The sequence below is a fragment of the Sminthopsis crassicaudata genome, chromosome 1 (genome assembly GCF_048593235.1).
Source record: "Sminthopsis crassicaudata isolate SCR6 chromosome 1, ASM4859323v1, whole genome shotgun sequence".
NCBI lineage: Eukaryota > Metazoa > Chordata > Mammalia > Dasyuromorphia > Dasyuridae > Sminthopsis > Sminthopsis crassicaudata.
The window spans coordinates 725,925,195-725,952,472 of NC_133617.1; the positions used below are offsets into that span (position 1 = coordinate 725,925,195).

The window sequence follows — 27,278 nt, forward strand, 5'->3', positions numbered from 1 at the left end:
GGGCCTGTGCTAATTTGAGAACACTTTAGTTTGGGAGTATATTTATAATTCAGAAACACACATCAAAAATAAATTCAGCTTCTGAAAATCCTGTAGCCCTCCCTTTCCCCCCACCCTCATCATGTACCTTAAATATTCAGTGTTTTCAGTCCTCATCCTTCTGGACCATTTTCCTAAATGCAATTCTTTGATCCCTCCCTCTGTGGATTTTTTTTCTCCTCCTTGACTTCAGAAAACTAAGTCTCCTGCTCTGAGGGAGACAAACAGCATGATGGTACAATGAATGAAAATGCATTAGAGGCAGGCTTGGGTTTAGAATGTAAGCTCCCTGCAAAGAGGGAGGACTTTGAAAATAATTCCAGTGCTTTGAACTTGGTAGGTGTTTAATGGATGCTCATCAAGTGATTAATTCCATTTCTTTCAGTTACTATCTGTGTCACATTGAACAAGTCATAGTCTCTCTGGACCTCAGTTTTCTCACATGTCAAATGAAAGGCTGGAGTAAATAGCTTCTGAAGTCCTTTTCAACTAGAAATCTATGATTTTATGGTTTGCCCACACTTCTGATGAGGCCATTGTTAACTGCATATTGGAAAGTAAGGGTTTCTCTGTTGTGGCTCTGGATATCTAAGAATCAGCCAGAGTCAGGATAAGCAAAAGCCTTTATTCTTGGTCTTTTGGGGTCGCTGTCAGGGGATTAGATCTAGGAATCTCCACACCTCCCTTCCTCTCCTCCACCACCAAAAGAATGATCCTGCCTGAACTACTCCACCCTCACATCCCTCTCTTTTTCTTCTTAGTCCACACCCACAGATCCAGCACAGAATAGTTGGGGAGGGTCATTCTCCAAGCATATGTTAATAGAGAATTGTCCAATTGGTAATTAACCCTAGTGCTAGGTTATCTTGCATCTACTCAGTTCTAGCCCTTTATATTTCTCAAGGCTCTATCCTCAACACTCCTTTCTTCTCCCCTTCTCTTCTTTCTGCTTCCTTCCTTCACTCTCCTTAACCCTCAAAGCTTTAGTTCTTGATTCTCTGCAGATGGTCCTAGAATCTGATTCTTTAGAATTCTTGAATTCCAGTTTTTTTATCCTAAATTGTTCACAGGTCATCTCTGCTTGACACCCACTGCTCTCTTCACCTCAAGATGTTTGAATCAAATCAATTAAAGGATCATACATTGATCTCTAGAATTGGAAGGAAACTTTTCAGGCAGTTCCAGCCCCACCTCCCATTTAACAGTTGAGAAAACTGAGGTCCAGAGGAGTTAAGTACTTATTGAGATACAGAGGGGAAGTAAATAATAGAGAAGTTCTTTCTCAGTAAATCTCTAACTTCTTTTAAATTCACTATATCTCTTGATGGCATAAATACATACCCAGATGCCTGTGTTTTTATTTATTTTTATTTTTAAAAAAATTTATAATTATAAATTTTTTGACAGTATATATGCATGAGTAATTTTTTTTATAACATTATCCCTTGTATTCATTTTTCCAAATTATCCCCCCCCCCTCTACTCCCTCCCCTTGATGACAGGCAATCCCTTACATTTTACATGTGTCACAGTATATCCTAGATACAATATATGTGTGCAAATCCTATTTTCTTGTTGCATGTTAAGTATTAGATTCCGAAGGTATAAGTAACCTGGGTAGATAGACAGTAGTGCTAACAATTTACATTCACTTCCCAGTGTTCCTTCTCTGGGTGTAGTTGTTTCTGTCCATCATTGATCAACTGGAAGTGAGTTGGATCTTCTTTATGTTGAAGATATCCACTTCCATCAGAATACCTCTTCATACAGTACTGAAGTGTACAGCGATCTTCTGGTTCTATTCATTTCACTCAGCATCAGTTGATGTAAGTCTCTCCAGGCCTCTCTGTATTCCTCCTGCTGGTCATTTCTTACAGAGCAATAATATTCCATAACCTTCATATACCATAATTTATCCAACCATTCTTCAATTGATGGACATCCATTCAACTTCCAGTTTCTAGCTACAACAAAAAGAGCTGCCACAAACATTTTATGCCTGTGTTTTTAAATGACATTTCCTTTACTTCTTATACCCAGTCAGTTTCCAAATTCCATCAATTCTGTCTTCTTGATAAGACTGTCTCTTCCTCTATTTCAGCTGCTACAGCCTTACTACAGACCATTTACTGAGATTGTTTCAATAGTTTCCTAATAGAGTTTTCCCACTATATTTCTACTCCAATCTATGCTCATATTGCTGCTGGGTTACTCTTCTTTACAGGAGATTGGTTCATATTATTGCTGTTTTGCAGTTGTGTCTGGTTTTCTGTGGTCCCATTTGGGAAATTCTTGATAAAGATATTGGAGTGGTTTACCATTTTTTTCTTCAACTCTTTTTATAGATGAGGAAATTGAGGCAGACAGGGTGAAGTGACTTGCCCTTGGTCACACAGCTAATAAGTGTTTGAGGCCATATCTGAACTCAGGAAGATAACATTTCTTGATCCAGACCTGGTGCTTAACTGTGCCATCTTGTTGCCAATTTATTATTCCTTTGCTAAAAAAATCTTCTGTGAATCTGTATAGTTTATTGAATCAAATATGAATTTCTCAATTTGCCATTTGGGACCTTCCAAGAACTTAGCTCTCTTTGTTTTTTCATCCTTCTCTTGGATTCTGCCATCTGGCTAAACTGGATATTTCCACTTATGTGTCCAAATAACAATTCTAAATCATCATCCAAAACTATGTTCATCATTTATTCCCCTAAACCTGCTCTTTCCTAGATCTCACTATGTCTTACAGTGGAATTAACCTTCACCCTACTCCCTGTATGTGCAAATTAGGAGCTTGCTTCCTTTCTTTTTATTTCTTTCTCTCTTTCTTTCCTTTCCCCATCTCATTCCCTGTGTTTGCAATATCCTTCCTCTACATTGGATTCTCAGTTAAACTTAAAGACTAATTCAAGTGTCCCATTAGCATAAAGTCCTAGTCTAGATAGAATTAGCTTCTCCTTGACCTCATCTAATACTTTGTTTTGTAATTCACCAGTCCATAATTCATAATATTGCATATCATTTATTTCTGTTTATGTGTTGTATCTCTTAACAGGCAATTATTAATAAGCTCCAAGAGTGCAGGGGCCATGGGCTCAGGGGCTATATTTCCTTTAAACTTCATAATACCTTCAGAGACTAATACAGCTCTCCCCACAGAATAGAGAATGAATAAACATCTGTTGTATTTGATTGGATGTCAAAAAATGTGACATCAGTACTATTTGTGATGGGAAATGCATCCTCGACATTTATTAAAATATGAGTCTACATAGATGACACTGAATGGCCCTCTTGATAAAATGAAATAACTACTGGATGCAAAGTAAGCTTAATTCATTTTCTCAAAGTGAATACTTAATGAAATATGTTGTCTATTGTTATGAGTACTTGAGTTGTTTATAAGAAGAGATTAATAAGGCAGCTCATGGATGTAAGAACTGAAGCATTTTTTTAAACACATTTTTTTCCATTTCCGATGATAACCAGTTTTTATACTCTGGGGAATTTTTTGATTCATCTTAGTTAGGAATGTAGTTTACCATTTGTAGCAAGGATAGTTTGTTGTGTTCATGTCAAATTTACAGATAAACTAAGGTTTTGTCAGTATCTTTTTAAATCTCATTAATTGTTAAAATTGTTAGTTTGTCTATCTATCTATCTATCTATCTATCTATCTATCTATCTATCTATCTATCCTTTTTATATAATAGATAGGTGGCACAGTGGCCAGAACCAGGAGGTCTTAAATTCAAATATGGCTTTGGACACTTCCTAACTGTATGACTCTGGGAAAGTCATTTAACCCTGTTTGCCTCAGTTTCATCCTCTGTAAAATGAGCTGGACAAGGGAATGGCAAACAACTCCAGTGCCTCTGTCAAGAAAACCCCAAATGAGGTCATAAAGCATTGAATGTCACTGAAACAACTGGACACCTATCAATTCTCAGCATTTTATGTCATTGACTATTCTTTCACTTTGGATATCTTCTATTATTTGGGTTTTTGTGACATTGCTCTTTCATGATTCTCTTCCTGATTGTCTGACCATTCTTTCATATCATTTGCTAATGAATCTTAACCCAATCTATGAGTGTTCCACAAAAAGGTTCTTGGGACCTCATCCCTCTCTCTCTCCACACACACTCTCTCTCTTTTAAAGGTTTTTATTTTCAAAACATATGCATAGATTCACCCCTGCCAAACTTTGTGTCCTCAATTTTTCTCCTTCTCTTCCCCTAATTCCTCTCCCAGATGATAAGTAATTCAATATGTGCAATTGCTTTATACATATTTCCACAATTATTTTTCTGCACAAGAAAAATCAGATCAAAAATGAAAAAAAATGAGAAAGGAAACAAAATGTAAGCAAGTAACAAAAAAGTGAAATACTATGTTGTGATCCACATAGTTCCCATGACCTCTCTCTGGGTGCAGATGGCTCTCCCCATCACAAGACCATCAGAACTGGCTTGAATCAATTCATTGTTAATAAGATCCACAATAATCAGAATTGATCATCGTATATGCTTGTTGTTGCTATGTTCAATGTTCTCTTGGTTCTACTCACTTCATTTAGCATCAATTTATATAAGTCTCTCCAGGCCTTTCTGAAATCATCCTGCTGATCATTTCTTATAGAACAGTTATATTCCGTACATTCATATGTCTTAACTTATTCAGCCATTCTCCCCCAGATTTGCATACACTCAGTTTCCAGCTCCTTGCCACTATAAAAAGGGCTGCTACAAAAATTTTTGTCCTTTTCCCCCTTTTTAATGATCTCTTTGGGATACAAGCCCAGTAGAGACACTCCTAAATCAAAGGGTATATATGCACAGTTTATTAGCTCTTTGGTCATAGTTCCATATTGCTTTCCAGAATGGTTGGATCAGTTCACAATTTCGCCAACAATGTATTAATGTTCCAGTTTTCCCATATCCCTCCCACATTCATCATTATCATTTCCTGCAATCTTAGCCAATCTAAGAGGTGTGTAGTGGTACCTTAGAGTTTTCTTAATTTATATTTCTCGGATCAATATTCATTCTCTCTTTTAATGATCTTTTCTTCTCACATGGATTTGATGATCATTTCTTTGCTGATGCCTTCCAGATTTTGATTACCAGGACTAATCTCTCTTTTATGTTCCATTCTCTTATCACTAATGTCCAGCTGATTAATATGTAGGTGTCAGAAGCTTAAGATTGAAATAGAATTCCATATCTTTTCTTCACAAAGATTTCTCGACTTTGATATTTATTCCAAGAATACTACCATCCTTCTAGTCAACAACTTCACATCTCAAAGTGTGCTATCTAGAGGGGAGAACAGTACTCCAAATATTCTTTGACCAGGGCAAATGCAACCTCCATAGTGTTGGCCACTGCTATCTCTCAGTGCCTAAGGATTAATTAGTTTTCATTTTAGCCACACTAAAGAGTTCAGAAGTTCCCAGCTCTAGAGGGATGTTAGAAGTTATTTAGCTAAACTTTTCATTTTATGGACAAAGATTTGTTGGATGAGATCCAATATGACCTTTTGTTATTTTAGTTCACTTGTTTTCGATTGAGTATAAATCTTCAACATCCCATTTGGGGTTTTCTTGGCAAAGATATTGGAGTGGTTTACCATTTCTTTCTTCAGTTCCTTTATAAGTGAGGAAACTGAGGTAAACATGGTTACATAACATGCATAGTCACACAACTACTAAGTGCCTAAAGCTAGAATTGAATTCAAAGCTACTGAAGGCCAGGTCCTGCCACTCTATCCACTATACCACTTAGCACCCATCACAGGGTTGTACAACAACAGAGACAGGTAATTTATTCCCAAATTTATAACTATTTCCATGATACTATGTCGAGACCTCCTGCTTCCAGATCCTTTATTAGCTGAAATAAAGTCTAGACATGTCTCTCTCATCTTATACTTGTGAAATTGATTTTTTGGACTTAAGCATAGGGCTTTACAATGAAGCCCCTCCCCTTTGATTTCATCTAATTGTATTTAACCATTTAGCGTAAGCTGCATTACCTCATTTTTCCATCATTTAAGTAGGAGTAGATGGCCCTATTTTCTTTTTTTACTTGTATGTGTATGTGTGTGTATGTAAACAGTTTTGAAAAAAAATATTTTTCTCTTTCTTTTTATACTTTCTCCTTTTTATCCTTCTAACATCTCTGTGAAGTTCCAGCTTCTCATTTTATGGGCAGGGGAGTCACACTGAATGATTTGTTCAAGTTCTTATAGCTAGGAAATATCAGCGGAGGAATTTGAACAGAAATCTCCCATGATCCCAGGCTCACAGTATATCCATTTCACCATACTGTTTCCCTTTCTTTTCTTATATATGTAACATATGTCTTGTAATGTAGTGGGTAGATAGTGCACAAAGTGCTGTGTCTGAAGTCAGGAAGATTCATCTTTCTGGGTTCAAATCTGGCTCAAACATTTGCTAGCTGTTTGATCTGCATAAATCACTTTTCCCTGTTTGCCTCAGTTTCCTCACTTATAAAATGATCTGGAAAAGGAAATGGCAAATAGTGCTGGGTGTTTTTATATAGGAAAACCCCAAATGTGATCATATAGAGTTGGACATGACTGGAAAACAACCGAAAAAAAAAAACCCTGTAATATAACTTGCAGAATTCCCTCTTACTTGCCTCTACAGTTAATAAATAGCTCAATAGGCCCACAAAAATAATAACATAGAAAATATTATTAATATCTGGGAAGACATTCATGTAACAATTTTAATTTCCACGGGAAATATATGCCATTTAGATATCACTTAATCTTCTTGTCTGTATTTCCAGTATAAAAAGTTAATTTTTAGTTAAGCCCCAACTCTATGTAAATATAATTAAGCTAAATCAACATTTGAGAAAGTAAATCTCCAGATGTGAGCCTATTCTTACTTAGACTAATTTAAAAGTATAACAGCCCAAGTACCCCAAGAAATACATATTGTTTTTTCTTTAATGGACTATATATTTAGAACAAGGGATATAGAAAATTTTGTACAACAAGGAGGAATGCAAATGGACCAGACCATTGCCTATTAATATTTTACCTGGAAAATAATGGCCAAAGATGTCACACCAAGAACCAGGCTCTCCATAAATTATATAGAATTCATGAAGTTTTTGGAATTGGAGGTTTGTAGAAGAAGAAGTTCATTACAATATGAGAGCATGAGTTGCTGATGAAGGCAGCATCTCCCTCCATCTTCCAAATCATTATGTCAAGTAGTTGTGGTGACTTTATAAAATTAAGAACTCCTTTATGGTTAACAAAGGCATATTTAGAATAGAACCTAATAGATGTTCTCCTTTGAAGCACTGTGCCGTATTTTGTAAAAGGAAAGAAAAATGTATCTCCTACACATTAATTTTCTTGTTGAGAAGAATGTGTTAAGGAGCCATATGTTCTCCATTAGAATAGATTGTTGCTTCTGGTTTTTTGTCTCAGCTCATAACCCTGTTCTGACTACCATAGTTTAAACTTCTGTATCCTCAAATTGCCCTCTTTGCTAAAAAAGGTCAAATAATCAATTCTTGCTCCAGCAGGAAGAAGTGTTTATTTTCCTGCAGGTGCTGGTGGTCTTTCTTAGGTCTCCATCTCTCCTTGACAGTTAGGTAGAACTGTAATTAGAGCTCTGAGTTTGGAACCAGAAGTACTCATCTTCATGAATTCAAATCTAGCCTTGAATGCTTATTAGCTGTGTGACCCTGGGCGAGTGGCTTTAACCCTGTTTGCCTCAGTTTCTCTAAATTGAACTGTAGAAGGAGATGGCAAACCACTTCAGTATAGCTGCCAAGAAAACCCCAGATGAGGCCATAAAGAGTTGGACAATACTGAAATGACAAAACAACAACTCTCTATGCAACGTTGCTAATGAAAATTTCCACAAACTAGCTTTATAAGATGGACAGGCCAAAGTGGAGATTTTAAAAAATTAAATTATTTTTTATGCTGAGTATTTTATTTTTTCAAATGTATGCAAAGATAGTTTTTTTTAACATTCACCTTTGTAAAACATTGTGTTCCAATTTTTTTCTCCCTCTCTCCTTCCTGTCCCATCTCACCAAGACAACAAGCAATTTAATATAGGTTAAACATATTCACTTCTTCTAACTATATTTCCATGTGTATGATGCTGCAGAAGAAAAATTAGATGAAAAGAGGAAAAAAAAACAAAAAGAAAAAACCCTCAAGTAAAGAACAACAATAAAATGTGAAAAGTACTATGCTTTGATCCACATTCAGTCTTTATAGTTCTCTCTCTACATGTGTGTAACGCTTTCCATCTTAAGTCTATTAGAATTGTCTTGAATCATTGTTGAAAAGAGCCAAGTCTATCACAGTTGATCGTCACATAATCTTGTTGTTACTGTATACAATATTCTCTTGATTCTGTGTACTTCATTTAACATCTGTGAACAATTTAGCATATAAATCTTTCAAGGCCTTTTTGAAATCAACCTCTTCATCATTTCTCATAAAAACAATAGTATGCCATTACATTCATATACTAACTTATTAAGCTAAACTTATTAGCTCAATTTCCAATTCCTTGCCACTACAAAAAAAGGCGTCTGTAAACATTTTTGCATATGTGGGTCCCTTTTCCACAGCAGAGAGTTCTGACAAAAGGTAATCTACTGGAGAAGGAAATGGCAAACCAATTTGTATCTTATTCAAGAAAATCCCATGAAGAGTACTAAAATAATAAAAGAGATGTCATTGGAAGATGAGTTCATCAGATTGGAATGTTTCCAATATGCTGCTGGGAAAGAACAGAGGAACAGCTGGAAACTCAGCTGCATTTATATCTAGTGACTACAGGAAAATCCAATGTTGTAAAGATCAATATTGCATAGGAATTTGAAAGATAAGATCTGTGAAATAAGGTAAGCTGAATGTGGTTAAAGAGAAAATGGAAAGATTCAACATTGGCATTTTAGGTGTTAATATACTTAATTGGATAGGAATGGGTGTATTTAATTCAGAAAGTCATACATATATTATTGTGGGCAAGAATATCTCAGAAGAAATGGAATAGCTGTCATCATCAATAAAAGGATGAGAAAAGAAAAACTGTGGTATAATTTCAAAAATGACAATGATATCTGTTCAAATCTAAGGTAGAAGATTCAGCAACACAGTAATATAAATCTGTGCTCTACCTATTGATGCTGAAGAAACCAAAATTCATCAGTCCTGTGAAGACCTACAACATCCTCTAGAAATAACATCACAAAAAGTTGCCAATTCATCACAGTGAATTAGAATGATAAAGTAGGAAATCAAAAGATAATTGAAATAACAGGCAAGGTAGGCCTTGGAGCATAAAATAAAGTGGGGCAGAGAGTAATAGAGTTTTGTTAAGATATTGCTCAGGTTATAACAAACACTTTTTTTTTTCAATATCTCAAAGGTGACCCTACACATTTTTCAATAACCCCAAAATGTGATCTCACACATGGATATCACCAGATGGTCAGTGGAAAAATCAGATTGATTATATACTTTGCCATCAAAGTTCTATACTGTCAGTTAAAGCAAGACCTAGAGCTGACTGTAATACAGATCATGCATTCTTATTGCAAAATTCAATCTTACATTGAAGAAAGAGGAAAAACCATTAGACAAAATAAGTATGGCCTAAACAACACCTCTTTTGAATATGAAGTAGAGTTGATGAATAGACTTAAGAGATTAGATTTAATAGATAGAATATCTCAAGAACTATGGATAGAGGTTTGCATCTGTGCATAAGAGGCAGCACAAAAAAATTGCAGAAAAAAACAAACAAACAAAAAAGCAAAATGATTCTGGTGAGACTTTAAAAGTAGCTGAGGAAATAAAGAAAGTGAAAGGTGAAAGAAAAAGAGGAAGATACATGAGTGCAGAATTCCAGAGGAAGATATATAAGAGTGTAGAATTCCAGAGAATAGCAAGGAGAGATGAGAAGATTTTTATAAATGCGCAATGCAAAGAAATAGAGGAAAACAATAGAATAGAAAAGAGAAGACAATTCAAGACAATTAGAGGCATCAAGGGGAAAATTTCATATAAAAATGGGCATAATAAAAGGCAAAAATGATAAAAATTTAAAAGAAACAGAAGAGATTAGAAAGAGGTGTCAAGAATACACAAAAGAATTATATTAGAAAAACTTTAAAATCAACAACATGATGGATTACAAAGAAAGCTGAGTGCTATGGAATTAATGTTTCCAAACTGTGGTGATGGAGAAGACCTTTGAGAGGCCCTTGAACAGCATGGAGATCAACTCAGTTAATACTTAAAGAAATTAATCTAGATTATTCACTGGAAGGTCAAATACATATGGATAATCATTCAGTGATTACTGATCTAGAGCCAGACATCCTGGATAATGAAATCAAATTGTCCTTAGAAGTATTGCTAATAATAAGTTTAGTGGAGGTAATAGAGTTCCAGCTGGAGTATTTAAAATCCTAAAGATGATGCTATTAAAGTGTTGCACTCAATATGACAGCAAATCTGGAAAACAGAACAATGGCCACTGGATTGGAAAAGATTGGTTTATGTATCAGTCCTAAAAAGGGCAGTGCTAAGGAATATTCAAATTACTAAACAACTGTACTCATTTCACCTGTCAGTAAGATTATGCTTAAGGTTCTGTAAACTAAGCTTCAGCAATATGTGAACCAAGAATGATTTGAAGAACAAAGCTGGTTTTCAAAGAAGCAGAGGAACTAGAGACCAAATTGTCAGTATTTGTTGGATTATGAAGAAATTAAGAGAGTTTCCCCCCCCAAAGAATCTCTCCTCAATAAACAAAACCAACAACCCCCCCCCGCAATTTTCGACTTCAGTTTCATTGACTACATTAAAGCCTTTGTGTGAGTCACAATAAAATACAGCAATTTCTCAAAGAGATAGGAGCACCAGATCTTTACTTGTCTCCCAAGAAACCTGTACATGGGCCAAAAATCAACAGAAGAGAACATGGAATGATTGGTTGGTTTAAGATTGGAAAAGGAGTATGACAAGGTGGTACATTGTCCTCTTATTTATTCAACTTATATGCAGAGCAGATCATGTGAAAATTGGAATTAAGGTTCCTGAGAAAGACATCAACAATCTCAGATATGCAGATGATTTCATGCTAATGGCAGAAAGTGAAGTGGAATAAGAAGTTTTTTTCATGAGGTTAAAAAAACCCCAATATAAAAACTGACTTGAAGCCTAACATCAGATACTGTTGGTGGAATTGTGAACGAATCCAACCATTCTGGAGAGCAATTTGGAACTATGCTCAAAAGGTTATCAAACTGCATACTCTTTGATGCAGCAGTGCTACTACTGGGCTTATATCCCAAAGAGATCTTAAAGAAGGGAAAGGGACCCACATGTGCAAACATGTTTGTGGCAGCCCTTTTTTTAGTGACCAGAAACTGGAAATTGAATGGATGCCCATCAATTGGAGAATGGTTGGGTAAATTATGGTATATGAATGTTATGGAATATTATTATTCTGTAAGAAATGACCAGGATGATTTCGGAAAGGCCTGGAGAGACTATACATGAGTTGATGCTAAGTGAAATGAGCAGAACCAGGAGATTATTATACACTTCAACAACAATATTGTATGAGGATGTATTCTGATGGAAGTGACTCTCTTTGGCAATGAGAGGATCCAATTCAGTTTGCATTCAGTTCAGTAATGAAGAGAACCAGCTACACCCAGCGAAAGAACCATAGGAAACGAGTGTGGACCACAACATAGCATTTCTACTCCTGTTATTGTCTGCTTGCATTTTTATTTTCCTTCTCAGGTTATTTTTATCTTCTTTCTAAATCCTATTTTTCATGTGCAGCAAGATAACAGTATAAATATGTATACATATATTGTATTTAACATATATTTTAACATATTTAACATGTATTGGCCTACCTGCTATCTAGGGGAGGGGATGGGGGGGAAGGAGGGGAAAAGTTGGAAGAGAAGGTTTTACAAGGGTCAATGTTGAAAAATTACTCATGCGTATGTTTTGTAAATAAAAACTATAATAATAAAAAAAGAAGCTTAACATCAGAAAAACTAAGATCTTGGCAACTGGTCCCCTTACTTTCTGGCAAATACAGGGAGAAGAAATGGAAGCAATATCAGATTTTATATTCTTTGGGCTCAAAAGACCATTTCAGATAGTGACCACAGTCATGAAATGAAAATACTTCATAATTGTAAGGAAATGACAAATCAGAATAGCATATTAAAAAGCAAAGATATCACCTTGCTGACAAAGGTCCATATAGTAGAAGTGCTGGCTTATCCACTAGCAATGTACGGCTGTGAGAGTTGGATTACAAAGAAAGCTGAGTGCTATGGAATTAATGTTTTCAAACTGTGGTGATGGAGAAGACCTTTGAGAGTCCCTTGAACACCACGGAGATCAACTCAGTTAATACTTAAAGAAATTAATCTAGATTATTCACTGGAAGGTCAAATACTGAGGCTGCAACTCAAATATTTAGCCACATAATGAGAAGAGGGAACTCATTGGAAAAGATCCTTTTGTTGGGAATGATTGAAAGCAAAAGAGAAAGGGAGGACAGAAAATGAGATTATAAAATCAAAATATCACAACTAAGAGGATGAACTTGGACAGACTTTGGAAGATAAAAGAGGATAGATGGGTCTGATGTATTATGTTCCATGAGGTCATGAAGAGTTGGACATAACAATGACTGAATAAGAACAAGGACATTTCCTTGTTGCCCAGACTGCACAGGGGAAGGTGGAATTTGTTCTGTTATTACTATTTCTCCATTAGACTATAAGCCTCTTAGGGTAAAGACTTGCTTTTTTATGTATCCCCAGTACTTAGCATAGAATGTTTATTGATTGGTTGATTGATTTATTTTTCCTCACTGGAAGTTATCAGGCAAAGACTGGTCCACTACTTGTTGTATTCTTGTTCAGGTTCTTAGATCAGGTAGCCTCTAATTGCAGATTCATAGGATAAAGAGTTGGAAAGAACTGAAAGGACATTTAGTCCAATCCTCTCATTTTACAGATGAAGAAACCGGGCCCAAGGAGTGATGTTCTCAAGGCCTCATGGGATTCTGACTCAAAATGACATTCATTTCTATTACATAGCCTCTCAAGTGACTTTCAACTCTGAAAATCTGTACTCCTGAAAAAAAACCTGTAAATCTAATTTGTGAAAATGAAAATGTCATTTTCTTTTTTAGTTTCATATTTTAAAAAATTTTATTTGTTTTCACATTACCTTTACAGCCACTCCCATCCGTATCCCTTCTTTTCTCTGTTACCTGAGAAATATTTTTTGAATAACAGAATTTAAAAAAAAAACCATGAAAACGAGGCATGTTATATGTTTCTAAATCCTTCTTTGGGAGGAGGTTGAGGCTGGGAGATTGCCATTCCTTGGCAGTTCAGAGCCAATTGAGTATCTGAAGTAAATCCAACATTAATATGTTGAACTTCTGAGGGTGGAGGCGAGGTCATGGTAGGCTGTCTAAAGAGGGGCAGAACAGCTTACCTTGGAAAAAGATCAGGTCCAAGTTTCTACCATACTGACCAGCAGTGCATTGATCTATTCTCCCACAAACAAATAAACAAATCACAAAGGTGAAGACTTTTTATTTATGTATTTTTACAAAACCAAATCAATACTTTGAAAAGAAATCTGATTTTTTTTGTATTGTTCTTTCCTTGTGGTCTTATATCAATGCAATTCAGATGGACAATTTGGAATCTTAGAAAGTTTCTTGGGGCCACTGAAGTGACTTGTCTAGGGTCAAACTACTGGCAGGTGTCAAATTCTTCTAGTCATTAATTCCTTACCTAATGTACTAGATTGGCTCTCATAAAAATCAGTATTCACTTCAATAGTCTAAATCTGTTAAAATGAAAGATGCTTGAGCCCAGAATTCAAAAGTACAGCAATACTCCAGCTGAAGACTTACACTGGAAAAAGGGAGATCCTAAAAGCTTCATGGCATGAAGACAGTGGGCCTTTGGCAGTGAGACTGTTTGGGCCAAGCTAGGGAATATTAAAAAAGGAAGAGAGAATTATAGCTACTCCTTTGGTTAAGAATAAGCATTCATATGAGGAAATCTTCTAGGTAATAGTAGGTCAGTACTAGGGTGATTGCCAGTAGTGTTGGATTGCCAGAGCTTCACAGTTCAGAGCCAATTGAGTGTCTGCACTAAGTACACCACCAATATGGTGAACTCCTGAGGATGGAAGTGAGATAGTATTAGACTGCCTAAGGAGGGGCAGATCAGCCTACATTGGAAAAACATCAGGTCCATGTGTCTATTATGCTGACCATAGTGCAGTCTGTCTCAGTAAGCTGGCTTACCACCTTGTCTCATCACTGTTAAAGATATTTTGCCAAACTCCATTATTTAGAAACAGGATTTCTTTTATCTGGTTACTTTTTCTATTGAGGTCCATCCAGGGAATTGGTATTAAATGTTTAACAATCAGTTGTCTGGAAAAAAAAAAAGATTGTAGCCATAACTTACTATTGAATTTAATCTGCATCATGACTTTATTAAGTCTATATTATCAGTAAAACAGCAAATCAGTTTTTGATTTGTTTCTTTTGCCAATTTCCAAAGTAAAAATGAGCACACTGGAGATTTAACAATCAAGCCCATGGGCTGGTTCAAGCATATGTTGATGTGTGTATTCCAGCCTACTTCTTCTTCCTTACAAACTTTCATTTTTTAGAGTTTTTATAGTTAAAATTCATCCTCTTATTCATCTTCCTGGAAATGAGCCTCTTTAAACCTAAACTGATCTCTGGATGATAAACATCTTTCCAAATATGTAAAATCTACCAGATCTTAGGGTTAAAATCTTGAAACATTCACTAGCTCTGTAACTCTAGGCAAGTCAAATCATCAATTTGCACCTCAGTTTCTCATCTGTAAAATGGGGATAATAATGACACATACTTCATGAGTTGGTGGAAGATCAAATGAGTTAATGTCTAAAGCTTATTTGTAAACCCTCTATTTAATATTCTTACTTTTAATGTTATTATTTCAATTGATTCACAGATCATAGATTTAGAGATAAAACGATTTTTAGATCCCAGCTTCTTAAACTGTGGTTCATGACCATATGACATTTCATAACTGAATGTGGGGGTCACAAAATTATGATTTATTGCCAATAATTATTTGATTTGTAGATCTATTTTATATATCTATGGTCACAGAAAGATTTTTTTTCCCAGGTGAAAAAGGGGTTGCAAATGAAAAAGATTTAAGAAGTCCTGCTTTGGATGTCTTATTTCAACTTCCTTATTTCCAATATGAGGGGTTTGGGTGGACTCATACTCACAGAGGTTTAGTAATTTGCCCAAGGTTAGATAGCTACTAAGCAGTAAAGTTGAGATTTGAACCCTTGTCTCCCGACTTCAAATGCTTCTTTCCATGATTTTTTTTTTTTTATTTGGATAGGATCCCATAAATAGTGGCTCACTTGTCCAAGCACTGGGTATCTGGGTGATAAATCTTGCTGTATTTCCTACGTCGTAGGTTGAAAATACAAATCATTTCATTAGCGGGTCTCCTGGCTGCCAGCTGGGTAGTTGGTGAGGCAAGTCGAAGGGAGTATTCTGCAGGTGAGCTAATTAGCACAAGGCAGCTGGAAAGCCAGCCAGTGCCAGCCTTCCCTCTCTCCATTTGTTTGGAGTGTTTCTGTGCAATAATTGACTTCAAGTGGCACCTCAGTGATCAGAATTAGGGCAGAGTGGCTGGATGGGCTCTGTTTTATTCAGATGGCTGAACAGCAAGTGAAACGTGAAGATAGGATGGAATTTTTTTAATGTGCTTTTGTCTTTGCACTTCAGAAACGGGTTTGCTGCTGGGCCCAGGTGCTTTGTGGAATTGACTGTACTCAGCTCACTCTGGAATATTAATTTTGGTTGGTTTTTATTCAAGCAGATGAATATTCCCTTTCTCCATGACTACCTTCAATGGTTATAGGTGGCAAAAGTAAGGAAAGGATGGATGCTCACTCCATTCAGTCTAAAATCTCACCAAATTATGGAATAGCTATGGAAAGAGATTCTGAATTGAGTCTGAATACCTATGTTTAAGTTCCAGCTCTGCTACTTTTGAAGAGTACTACTTGCTGATCACTTTATCATCCTGAGCCTCCCTCAAATGGGAATGGCATCCCATAATCTTAGAGATGAAAGGGAAGTGGCATTTGCTAAAACTCACAACTGGTCAAGAAACACATCTCCTTACCAGCCAAATCTTCTTTTCTCCTGGACCAATGTGTCCAGTTGCTTCAACCAATTTGCATCTTTCTGGAGATACTTTCCAGCTTATCAACATCCTTCCTAAAGTGTAGTACCCAGAAGGGATCACAGTACTCCAGATGACCACAGTAGAGGGCAGCAGGACTATACCCTCATTGATACTACCACTACTTTTTTGAACATAGCCCGCTGAAGATAGGGCTAGGGTCATCATGACTGCTTTGTTTCAGTCACATGTCACTATGGACCAGCTGCTCTCAGATGGAGAATCAATAGTTCTATAAAATAGAAATTCTCCTTACACTGAATTCTTTCAGAGTATTATTCAGGTAACGGAAGTCAACATTTCTAAATAAATGCGGAAGAATAGAAGCAGTTAATTATGACTTTTGACCTTTCCCCTGGGATTACTCAGTCTCTGCCTTTTGGATATTAGAAGGGGAATTTGGTTGCCCTAATTTGAACCCATTTATCCCACTATTGATTGCATTTTCAGGTATATGCTACCTGGTGATTTCTTTTTTATTTGTTAAACTGATCTTTTGAACTTATCATTATATTTATCTTTAATAAGTTTGGTTTCATTTAATTTGACCCTCTCAAGATAATTCCCTTCTTCCCTCCCTCCCTCCCTCCTTTCTTTCTTTCCCTTCCTTTTCTCCCTCCTTCCCTTCACTTCTCTCCTCCTTTACCTTTCCTCTCTCTCTCCCCTTCTTCCTTCCCTTTCTCCCTTCCTCTCTTTCCTTTCTTCCTTCCTTCCTTCCTTCCTTCTTTCCTTCCTTCCTTCCTTCTTTCCTTCCTTCCTTCCTTCCTTCCTTCCTTCCTTCCTTCCTTCCTTCCTTCCTTCCTTCCTTCCTTCCTTCCTTCCTTCCTTCCTTCCTTCCTTCCTTTCTTCCTTTTTTCCTTCCTTCCTTCCTTCCTTCCTTCCTTTTTTCCTTCCTTCCTTCCTTCCTTCCTTCCTTCCTTCCTTCCTTCCTTCCTTCCTTCCTTCCTTCCTTCTTTCCTTCCTTCCTTCCTTCCTTCCTTCCTTCCTTCCTTCCTTCCTTCCTTCCTTCCTTCCTTCCTTCCTTCCTTCCTTCCTTCCTTCCTTCCTTCCTTCCTTCCTTCCTTCTTTCTTTCCTTCCTTCCTTCCTTCCTTCCTTCCTTCCTTCCTTCCTTCCTTCCTTCCTTCCTTCCTTCCTTCCTTCCTTCCTTCCTTCCTTCCTTCCTTCCTTCCTTTTTTCCTTCCTTCCTTCTTTCCTTCTTTCTTTCCTTCCTTCCTTCCTTCTTTCCTTATTTCTTTCTTTCCTTTTCTCTCTCCTCTTCCTCCCTCCCTCTTTCCATTCTCCCCTTCCTGGATGGGGTTTTAATTATGAATGCAGACACTCCATCATTGTTACAGCTGTATTTATATAATCCAATCATAAAGGAACATGTTTTTCCCTATCAGATCAATGAAAACAAAAGCCTCTTTGATACTTCTAATTTGGGGTTTTCTCTTCCAGCATCCATTGTCCTACAAAAATGGTGGTGTCATATGAATCCATGCCTAGATGGAGAAGATTGTAAAGTGCTTCCAGATTATTCTGGCTGGTCTTGCAGCAGTGGCAACAAAGTCAAAACTACTAAGGTAAGCATGAGAAAAAAAACACAGAGTCAATGTCTATGGCCAGTTATTAATGATGTTTACTTTTCATGGTTTTCTAATTTAGACATCGAGAGAACTGTATTTCACATTGATCAAGCTGGTTGTTCTCCTGCCACCCCATGGTTTAGTCTTTACTAAAAGGAGATTTCCCAGCATCCTCCTTCATGTCAGATTTTATGGAGCTGTGATTTGGTAGGCTAGCTCGTTTTTTAGTCAGTGATACTAAATTTAATTCGCTTCTTTTGTGGGCCTGATTTAAAGCAGAGGTTCCCTAGATGACAAGCTAATGTATCAAAACACTATGGCAAATATCCCCATACAGATGGATCCCTGAAATAGAAATCCACCTTAAAAAGAAAATCATTGTTTATCTGATAGAAAATGTGATTCAAATGATAGAAGCCAATTTTAAATAGATGGTGGGGGAGAGAAATGAAGACATATGAGAAGTCACCTGTGCAGTCTCTGGCCCTCTGTTTTCCCCACAAAATAAAGTTGTTTAAGGTCTCATTCCAATTCTGAATCTGTTTTCCTATTAATGAATATTATTATCATATATGCAATTAAATGCTTGATGATGTTAATAAATTAGAAATCTAAAAATAATCTCCTTTAAATGCTTTTCTATGTAGTGTTTTACATTCACTTGTCAACACTAAACTTTTCCCTTGCTATGAATTTTGGGGCCATGGAGCAGCACTTTTAGTGATCCCTTCATAAAAGTAAAAACAAGATAATGAATACAAGCCAAATGGGTTTGGGATATGAAGATTAATGGGGGTCACTCAGCCTCTTAGCAAATCTCCCCTCTATAATCAGGTATGGCACATTGCCATATATATGCCTTAGGGGTATTAGACCCTGTGTGCTAGGAAACGAGGCCTACTCTTACGAAATTTATTTTGCAGTAGTGACATTTCATCGAGCACTTCCAAAAAGTCATAGTCACATCATTCTGCTCCCTAAGTCATTGTGGTTCCAAGAATGCTTTGTTGTAGTGGGTCACTGGAGGATCGTTCTGAAGTCATAAAACTTTGTTTCCTTTATTAATCCAAGGAAGTGTGACTTAGAATGAATAAAACATTTTATGTCTTTTATAGAGCTTATGCACATCTAGGAAATTCATTTGTATAGCCGTGTCCACTTCCCAGCCCTAGGTTACCGTATACTGAAAAAAAAGAAACGATAACTCATGGCCCCTTGTCATCAGCCCAAAGATATTTACTGTGCAGAAAAGATCAGTATTGACTAGTTGATATTTTCAATCAATTAATCAGTCAATTAACATTTATTAAGCATCTACACTGTGCTATTTTGGGGATGCAAAAAAAGCAGAAGACCATCTTTGTTCTTAAAGAGCTTATAATGTAATGGCAGAGAAAACATGAAAACAATTATATACACAGTGAACTATATACAGGATAAATAGGAAGTAGTTAATAGAGGGAAGATTTTGAGGAAGGCTGCCTGTAGAAGGTGGGGTAAGGTAGGGACATCAATAATCAGAATTGAGGAGGGACAACATTCTAGGTATAGGAGACAGCCAGAAAAATGCCTGGACATAAGAAATGGACTGTCTTTGTTTGTGGGACAGCTAGGCAATGTCACAAGGTCAAAAAATACAACTTAGGGAATAAGGAGGAAGAGCACTGCAAAGGTAAATGTAGACTAGATTATGAAGAGCTTTGAATGCCAAATAAAATATTTTGTTTTTTATCCTGGAGGTGGTAGGGAACCACTGGAGTTTATTGTGTAGGGAATGGCATGATCAGACTTGCGTTTTAATAAAATCATTTAAGAGACTGAATAGAGCATAGATTGGGGTAGGAAGAGACTTGAAGTGATGGACTTCAGCAACAGGCTTTCAGTAATCTAGGTACAAAAGATTTAGAGCCTATGTTAGAGTGTTAGAGGAGAGAAAGGGGCCTATTGAAGAGAACACTTTTGTAATGGCTTGGATTGGGAGGGAAGAAATAAGGCAGAGTGAGAAATCCAGGAAAACTTTTAGGTAGGGAGTCTGAGGGACTATGAGGGGTGTGTGTGTGTGTGTGTGTGTGTGTGTGTGTGTGTGATAATTTTAGAGAAGGAATAATATGGAATAATATATAATTTTCTACAGGGAGCTACCCAGGTTGTAATTTGATCCTGAATTTAATAAAAATATGAAAAAAGTATGTAACCAATAAGAGATATACCATGGAGTCATGGTACAAAGATTGCTTTCTAGAATATTTTTTTCTTAAAAAACAATTACTTATTTTTTATTCTGGTCTTAATAAACATCAAATAACACGTACACTTCCATATCTAAACTAGGACAGAAAAAGTGGGTTGAAAAAGGTGAATATCTAGTATATATAACTTCTTTTTACACTTATGACAAAGTCAATATAACACTTTCAAAGCTATCCTGCTTATCTGTGATTCCTTATGGCTTTCCTGCTGTTCTCTTCTGTGCAAATGCTTTAAAAGACACTCATTATTATTTTCTTTCTGACAACTCAATTGCTAGTTCTTCTTTTTCCTGTTTTCTTCACCATCTTTCCCTCCAAAAATTGCATTTTAAAAAGACAAAGAAAATAAATCTAATATGTATTATCTAGGCAAATAAAACATTTTCATATCTGTCATGGCCACAAATGTGTATCTTCTTCTGTATCATGAGTCCATCACCTCTCTCTGTTAAAATGGGGGAAGCCTGTTTTATCATCAGTATTATGGAATGCTGATTTGTCATTGTATCAGTCAGAGTCCTTCAGACTTTAAGTGTTTTTTTTTTTTTCTTTACATTTTTGTTATTGGAGAATTCCCCTGGTCCTGCATACTTTGCTTTTTACTAATAGATTAAATTTACCTTATTTTTCTGAAACCATTCATTTAATCACTTCTTAAGGAATGCAGTATTCCATTATATTCATATACCAGAACTTGTTCATCCATTTGCCAATTGATAGATACATCCTTTATCTTCCAGTTCTTTTTTTAGCATATTCATTCTAATGTTTTACCCATCTGTTTTTTTTTTTCATTCCTCAAAGAATCATACCTATCCTTTTCCCAAGAATGTAGTTTTGTGGCCCGCAGCTCTCTCAGTTGTTTTGGATAAATGAAATAACTTAAAAAAAAAGTGATCCCAGATTTCCCAATGACTTCCTGGGTGACTTTGAGCAACATAACTCACCTTTGACTTCCGTTTCCTCCATTTTTAAATAAAGGCATTGAACTAAATGGCCTCTAAGCTTTCTTGAAATTTTTAATTTCAAATCTTGCAAATGTCTGATTCTGAGTTTTGTGACTCTGACCGAATGGTTCTGTTTCTTATTCATTGTCAATGGGTACAGTCCTGGTATCTTACTGAGCTATGAAGCAGTGAGGATTTTGGTCTCTTTAACATATAATTCTTTATAAGTAGAGTTTAAAAAGATGACAACAAATTCAACTATATTATTTGGTGCAAAATAGTTGTTTTGCAACATATATATATATATATATATATATGAAACATTTTTCTGCAGGTAGATGGATTCAAGTAGAAACTTTATTTTTTGTCTTCACTGCTCCCACTGAATAAATCTCTTTATGGAATTTTTGCATTGGAAGTGATCTCAGTGCTTATATATTCATAGTAAACTCAACAAATCATCCTCTAATCTCTGCTGGAATATTTTTGGTGAGGGGGAACCCATTAGATGGTACAGGGGATAGAATACTGGGTCTGGAATTAGGAAGATCTAAGTTCAAATTTACACTCAGACACTTACTAGCTACATGACCATGAACACATTGCTTAACTTTTATTTAAATCAGTTTCTTCATCTGTAAAAATGAGGATAATAATAGTAACAACCTCCTAGGATTGTTGTGATTATCAGAGGAGATAATAATTGTAAGGTTCTTAGTATGGGGCTTGCCTCATGATAAGTACTATATAAATGTTAGCTATTATTATTGTAACTTTTAAAGGAGAACTGCATACAAAATGGACAGATTTTCTGTAATGTTTATTTAAAGTGTAGTTAATTATTCTGAGTAATAAAGGAAAAAACATCTATTGCCTTTTAATGGTCTTATTTCCCCTGTAAAGCCAGAGGTTTTCTAAAAGTAGCTATTTTAAAAAGTGAACATTGTATTAAGACACTCACACAGAGCAACATTATTTTGCTCTATTGAATTATCTATACTTTATAATTTTAACCAATAATTATGAGAACCATTCTCGAAGGAATTTACTTAGATAGCTCAGCATGCATGAAATCACTTGATGGGCTATGAGTGTCTGTAATCCAAAGCAGCTTAAAACTTCTTCACAGTAGACAAATGCAGAATTGGTAGTTTTATTGTGAGAGTTTCAGTCTTCTATTAGAATATTCAGACCAAATTATGAACATAAACATTGTTTCATAGAGAGAAGAAATTTGGAATAATTCCATCATGTAGCTCCTTATAGAGGCAGGCAATCAATGAAATAGCTCTCCTGCCTTACAAAAAGTCAATTGTCTGAATTTGGAATCAAAGGATTGAGTTTAAAATCCTGGTTTTTTCCTAAATGACAAAGGTGACCATCTACAACCTTGTAATTGTACCAGTAGAATATAAGCTCTCTGAGGGCAGGCCTAGCACTCAGTAGGCACTTAATAAAATGGCTATTGGAATCGTTTGAATTTGATTTGACATGGTCATCTTTCTGGTGAAGGCTGTTCTGAAAATGATGGCTTTCCATCACCAGAGCCATTAAAAAAAACTTTTCTAAAGAAATATTTTCCTTTTTGAATTCTCACAGGATACTTTATTGCCCCCCTTTTCTAGTCTCACCCTAATTTGAATTAAATTTCTCTGTTTTTGCCATAGGCTTCCCCATAAAGCATAAGCTCCAAGAAAGAGGATGTAATTTTTTTAAACTTTAGATCTCTAGTGTCTAGCATAATGTTTATACATAATAAATCCTGAATTGAGTTTACTGGATATGAAACTTGCCTGATTTTGTATATTTTTGTATGAGTCTTCAGGAACCCAAGCTAACATTTTCTTCTTAATAAATATCAAAGTAGGAATTTAAAATAATTTTATACAAGTTCAAATAAACTTCCTAGAGACATATCTACTCGCTTTCAGAATCTACATCAAGATTCTCAAGATTTGACCAGAGCAATCAGTACAAAAAGTGCTCTGAGTCCACTTTTTGAAGACAGATTCAGATGGAGCAAAAAAAGATAGAACATGACACTGGTTTTTGTTGACAAAGCTCTTGGGACACAAAAAAGGGAAGGGTATCTTGAGGAAGCATTATGAGTTGTATAATTCTATTTTAATGTTTTACTTTTGCTAAGTGCTACACTCAAGGTATTTTATTGCTTTTACCTAGCAAGTATGATCAGCACCCTCTAAAATTTAGTGCCCAGGGGCAAAAGCACAATCTCTCCACCCCAGATACAGCTCATTGCTTTGCATTTGTAATTCTTAATAAATGCTGTGATCTCTTCAGGGTGAACTTTGCATGTATATCTAAGTGCTTGGGAGAAACTCACTGTTTTTGTCATTTCCTCTGTTGTAGGTCACCCGGTAGCCCAGAATTAGCTGTGCTTTCTTGTTGGTGAGAAGAACACATGTGCCAGCATGCTCATTCAGATGATTGCATAAACCTTTTGAATGAAGATTTTCTTGGACTTGAGGAATCTGAGTCTCCAAATGGGCATCTTGGATGGCAACATCTCCTGTCTGCTCTAGCACTACTTGCTTTTTAGGATGTCACCTATTTGGGATAACACAAATTTAAGAAAACTGAATTTGTCTCTTAAATAACACATTCTGGATTCTCATGGATTATAAGTTTTTGAGAAATCCCCTAAAGTAGTTCAAACCTAAGAAAGTTTGAAAGCAAATTGCTTCTTTCAGAAAAGTGATTATTTTGATTACCAAGGAGAAATGATTGAATTTGAAATAACCCACAGCTATTCTTTATGTGTATATATATATATGTATTTCCCCCCAATATACAATGTATTGGCTTGGGCTAAAACTTACCCAAATATCCAATGGACTTAAAGGATGATGCTAGGAAAGCATGATGTCAGTGAGTTTTATGGATATGGGTCAGTGAAATAGGGGAAGTAAATTTTATGAATCTCTAGCATCAGTGAGTTCTATATTTTGGTTACAATATGTGTAATTTCCCTCATCATTTCAAATTTTGACTTGTTGGGAATAGATTGACTCTTTTAGTAACTGTTTGTTAGATCGATAAATAATTGAGTTTGAATTATTCTTCAGGTGTTGACTTCTGAATGTGAAATAGTTAGGCATTAGCGCAACATCTCTCTTCTTATATTTTGTTAATGAGATTCCTATTAAAGGCAGATATATAAAGAGAGGAAGTTTTGTTTAGATTTTCAGACTTTCAACTATATTGGAAGAAGTTATTTAAAATTCAAAAATATCTCTGTTCTAGATGAAATAGAATGATCTTCCCTTGATCCAGTTTATGGTAATTATAAGAATCCTGCATTCAGTTCTTTAACAGAACCAATTGTTTAAAATGCCCACTTTTGGGAGGGAGATAATGATTTCATATCACCTTAGATGTTTCTCCCATTGTTTTCCCCATCAGTGCATTATTCATCTTGTTTCTGGAAATGTAACTGTCAAAGGAAGTGAAATTTGAGTTCCTTTTTCCCCTAGCTTTACTATTTTGAAATTCAGATGCCTCAAAATAGACCAAAATACAGTGATGCAAATGTACCGATGAATGGCTGTTGACCCAGATGCCAAGTGCATAGCATTTATGGATATGTACACACTATTCTAATACTATGGGACTGATTTTTTTATATCTTCAAAAATGCCAAAAACTTATACTTTGTTGCACTAATTTAGTCCATTGTACACATTCTTCCTAGTTTATGAGCAGTAGTGCTAATATTGTAATGCTGTTTATAACAGTAACAATTAAAATTTGATTTTGCTCCTGTAGAATGATAAAAGTTGGGCTCCATTGTTTGTTTTTTTAGGCCTTTGTATTTTAATTTTATAGTTTCCTACTCTTAGGACCCTGGGAGATGTATTGGTCAATAAGTAAAAAACAAAACAAAATGAACAAAATCCTTTTTTGCTGATGTTTGAAAGATATGTGATTATTCTGGACTGGAGATGAGTGTGCACATTCTCAAACGTCATAGACTTTGCATTAAAAAAAACAAACAAACTGGATCTCTTGTCTAAGTAGGAAGTGCAGGGTCTACTTATTGATTGGTATAAAAACTTAAATTTTCTCTGTAGGGGCTGATTCATCCATCTTTAGGGAACCTATGCCTTTTCTCTTCCTGCCTCTTGGGATTTCATCACATTAATGCTAAACTTATTGCAGACATAGCCTAACAATGCTCAGAATTCTTCAGTTTGAGATCTGACAGCCTCTGACTCCTAGTTAACTGAGATTATAGTCATATGTCACAAGTCCTAGCTTTGGAAATTCAATGAATTAACAAAAAAGAGAGGGCAACCTTAAAATCTAAGGCAGCCATGCTTTTGACAAAGATAAACTTCTTTTTTTATTTACCAATGAAGTGTCATGAAGAGAAGATTGGTAAAAATTTGCAAATGTCACATCTATGATTTTTCATTGAACAATTTATTCCTGATCTCTTCCCTCTCCCTTCAACATAACTCTTTCTTTCTTACTATCTTGGGAGAATAAATAGATTTGGAGCTAAAAGCGGCATGAGCCATTATTTAGTTCACTCATCTTATTTGACATATGAAGAAATTGAAGTAGTGAAGTGATTTGTCCAAAGTGATACAGATAATTAATGACAAAAGAAGGGTGTTTTTTTTTTCTGTTCCATACTTATATGTAAAGGATTCATGATTTCTCCTGTGGGAGAGCTTGCATGACCAGGGCTCATTGCAATGTGTCTGTGACTTTAAGTCCCAGAGAGCTGCCTGATGTTCAGTCAGGTTTAAGTGAATCTCCCAGCTAGTAAATGTCAAAGATGGGATTTGAGCCTGTGTCTTTATTATTACAGATATAGCACTATTCAGTTATGCTATTCTGTCATTTATTATTTTAGTATCAATGCCATTAGTTAGAATAACTAAAATGTTACCATGGACAATATATATATTTCTTTTTTTGCAATTTTTCTTCAGGTAAGAGAGGTCCTTAGTACTTCCTACTGTCTTTTCCTATAACATTTTTAAGTGGAAATTTTCTTCTTCCTTTTTTTCCATGTCCCAACTTGTGAGTTTCTTTTAATGAATGGTTCTTTATGTCCCCATTCAGTCAGAGGACATAGAAAAATATTTCAGGGTCTCTGATTTATATAATTGGTGTCAAATTCAAATAGAAATGGGCCCCTGAAGCATACATAATAATTGCTGTAGGCAGAATATAGTCTTAGAAACTATATGTTAACATTATCTAGATTCTATTGTATTTTTGTTTCTTTTATTAAATACTTTACAATTATTTTTTAATCCCATTGGCACTGAGGAGTGTTGAAGGCAGAAGGCTTGATACTTTTGTCCTCCATTTACAAATCTTATTATTAAATTTTTAAATTAAATTAGTTTAATTGTGCCAATAAATGAGTCAACAAAAGAGTGATAAAGTGACAAAGGAGTCCCAATCAGATAATACACTGATATGCATGACATCTAGGAATAGTGATAAAACCATTGCACACTGCTCTGGCTAGGTGACATCAGAAGTATTGCATTTAGTCTTGATGCAATATTTTAAGGACATTGATGAGCTAAAGAATTCCGAACCGGCATAATGAAAGACTTTGCACTTATGCCATATAAAGATCAGTTGGAAATACTAGGGAAATTTATGATAGAGAAGAGAAGACTAAGGGACATGTGACATGAGTCTTAAAAAAATGGATGAAGGGTAAGATATGTTTTGTTTGGTTCCAAAAATTAGAAGTAGAAATGATAGAAGGAAGATGCAAAATGATAAATTTAATCCTGATGCAAAGAAAAAGATAGATGGCTTATGGATAGAATATTATATCTGAAGTCAGGAAGACTCAACTTCATGAGTTTAAATATAGCCGTACCCATTTACTAGCTGTGTGACCCTGGGTAAGTCACTTTACCCTGTTTGCCTCAGTTTCCTCATTTGTAAAATGGATTGGAGAAGAGATTGGCCAACTACTACATTTTCTTTACCAAGAAAAGCCCAGCTGGGTTGATGGAGAGTCATACATGGCTGAAATAACTGAACAACAAAAGAGAAAACTTCCTTTCCGTTAGCACTAATCCAGAATGGAAGGACTACCTTGAATCCTCTTTATTGAAGATTTTC

The 27,278-nt window shown here is 35.7% G+C and overlaps 1 protein-coding gene across 1 annotated transcript in view; it reads left to right on the forward strand.

Moving 5' to 3' along the window:
* Window positions 1-24,951, forward strand: part of TAFA4 (TAFA chemokine like family member 4) — a 188,531-nt gene extending 163,580 nt beyond the window's left edge. The window contains exons 5-6 of the mRNA XM_074284142.1: window positions 17,832-17,956; window positions 23,526-24,951. Of these exons, the coding sequence (XP_074140243.1) occupies window positions 17,832-17,956; window positions 23,526-23,537 (137 nt within the window). The 3' untranslated portion in view covers window positions 23,538-24,951. The remainder of the gene's footprint in view (window positions 1-17,831; window positions 17,957-23,525) is intronic.
* Window positions 24,952-27,278: the final 2,327 nt, after the last annotated feature.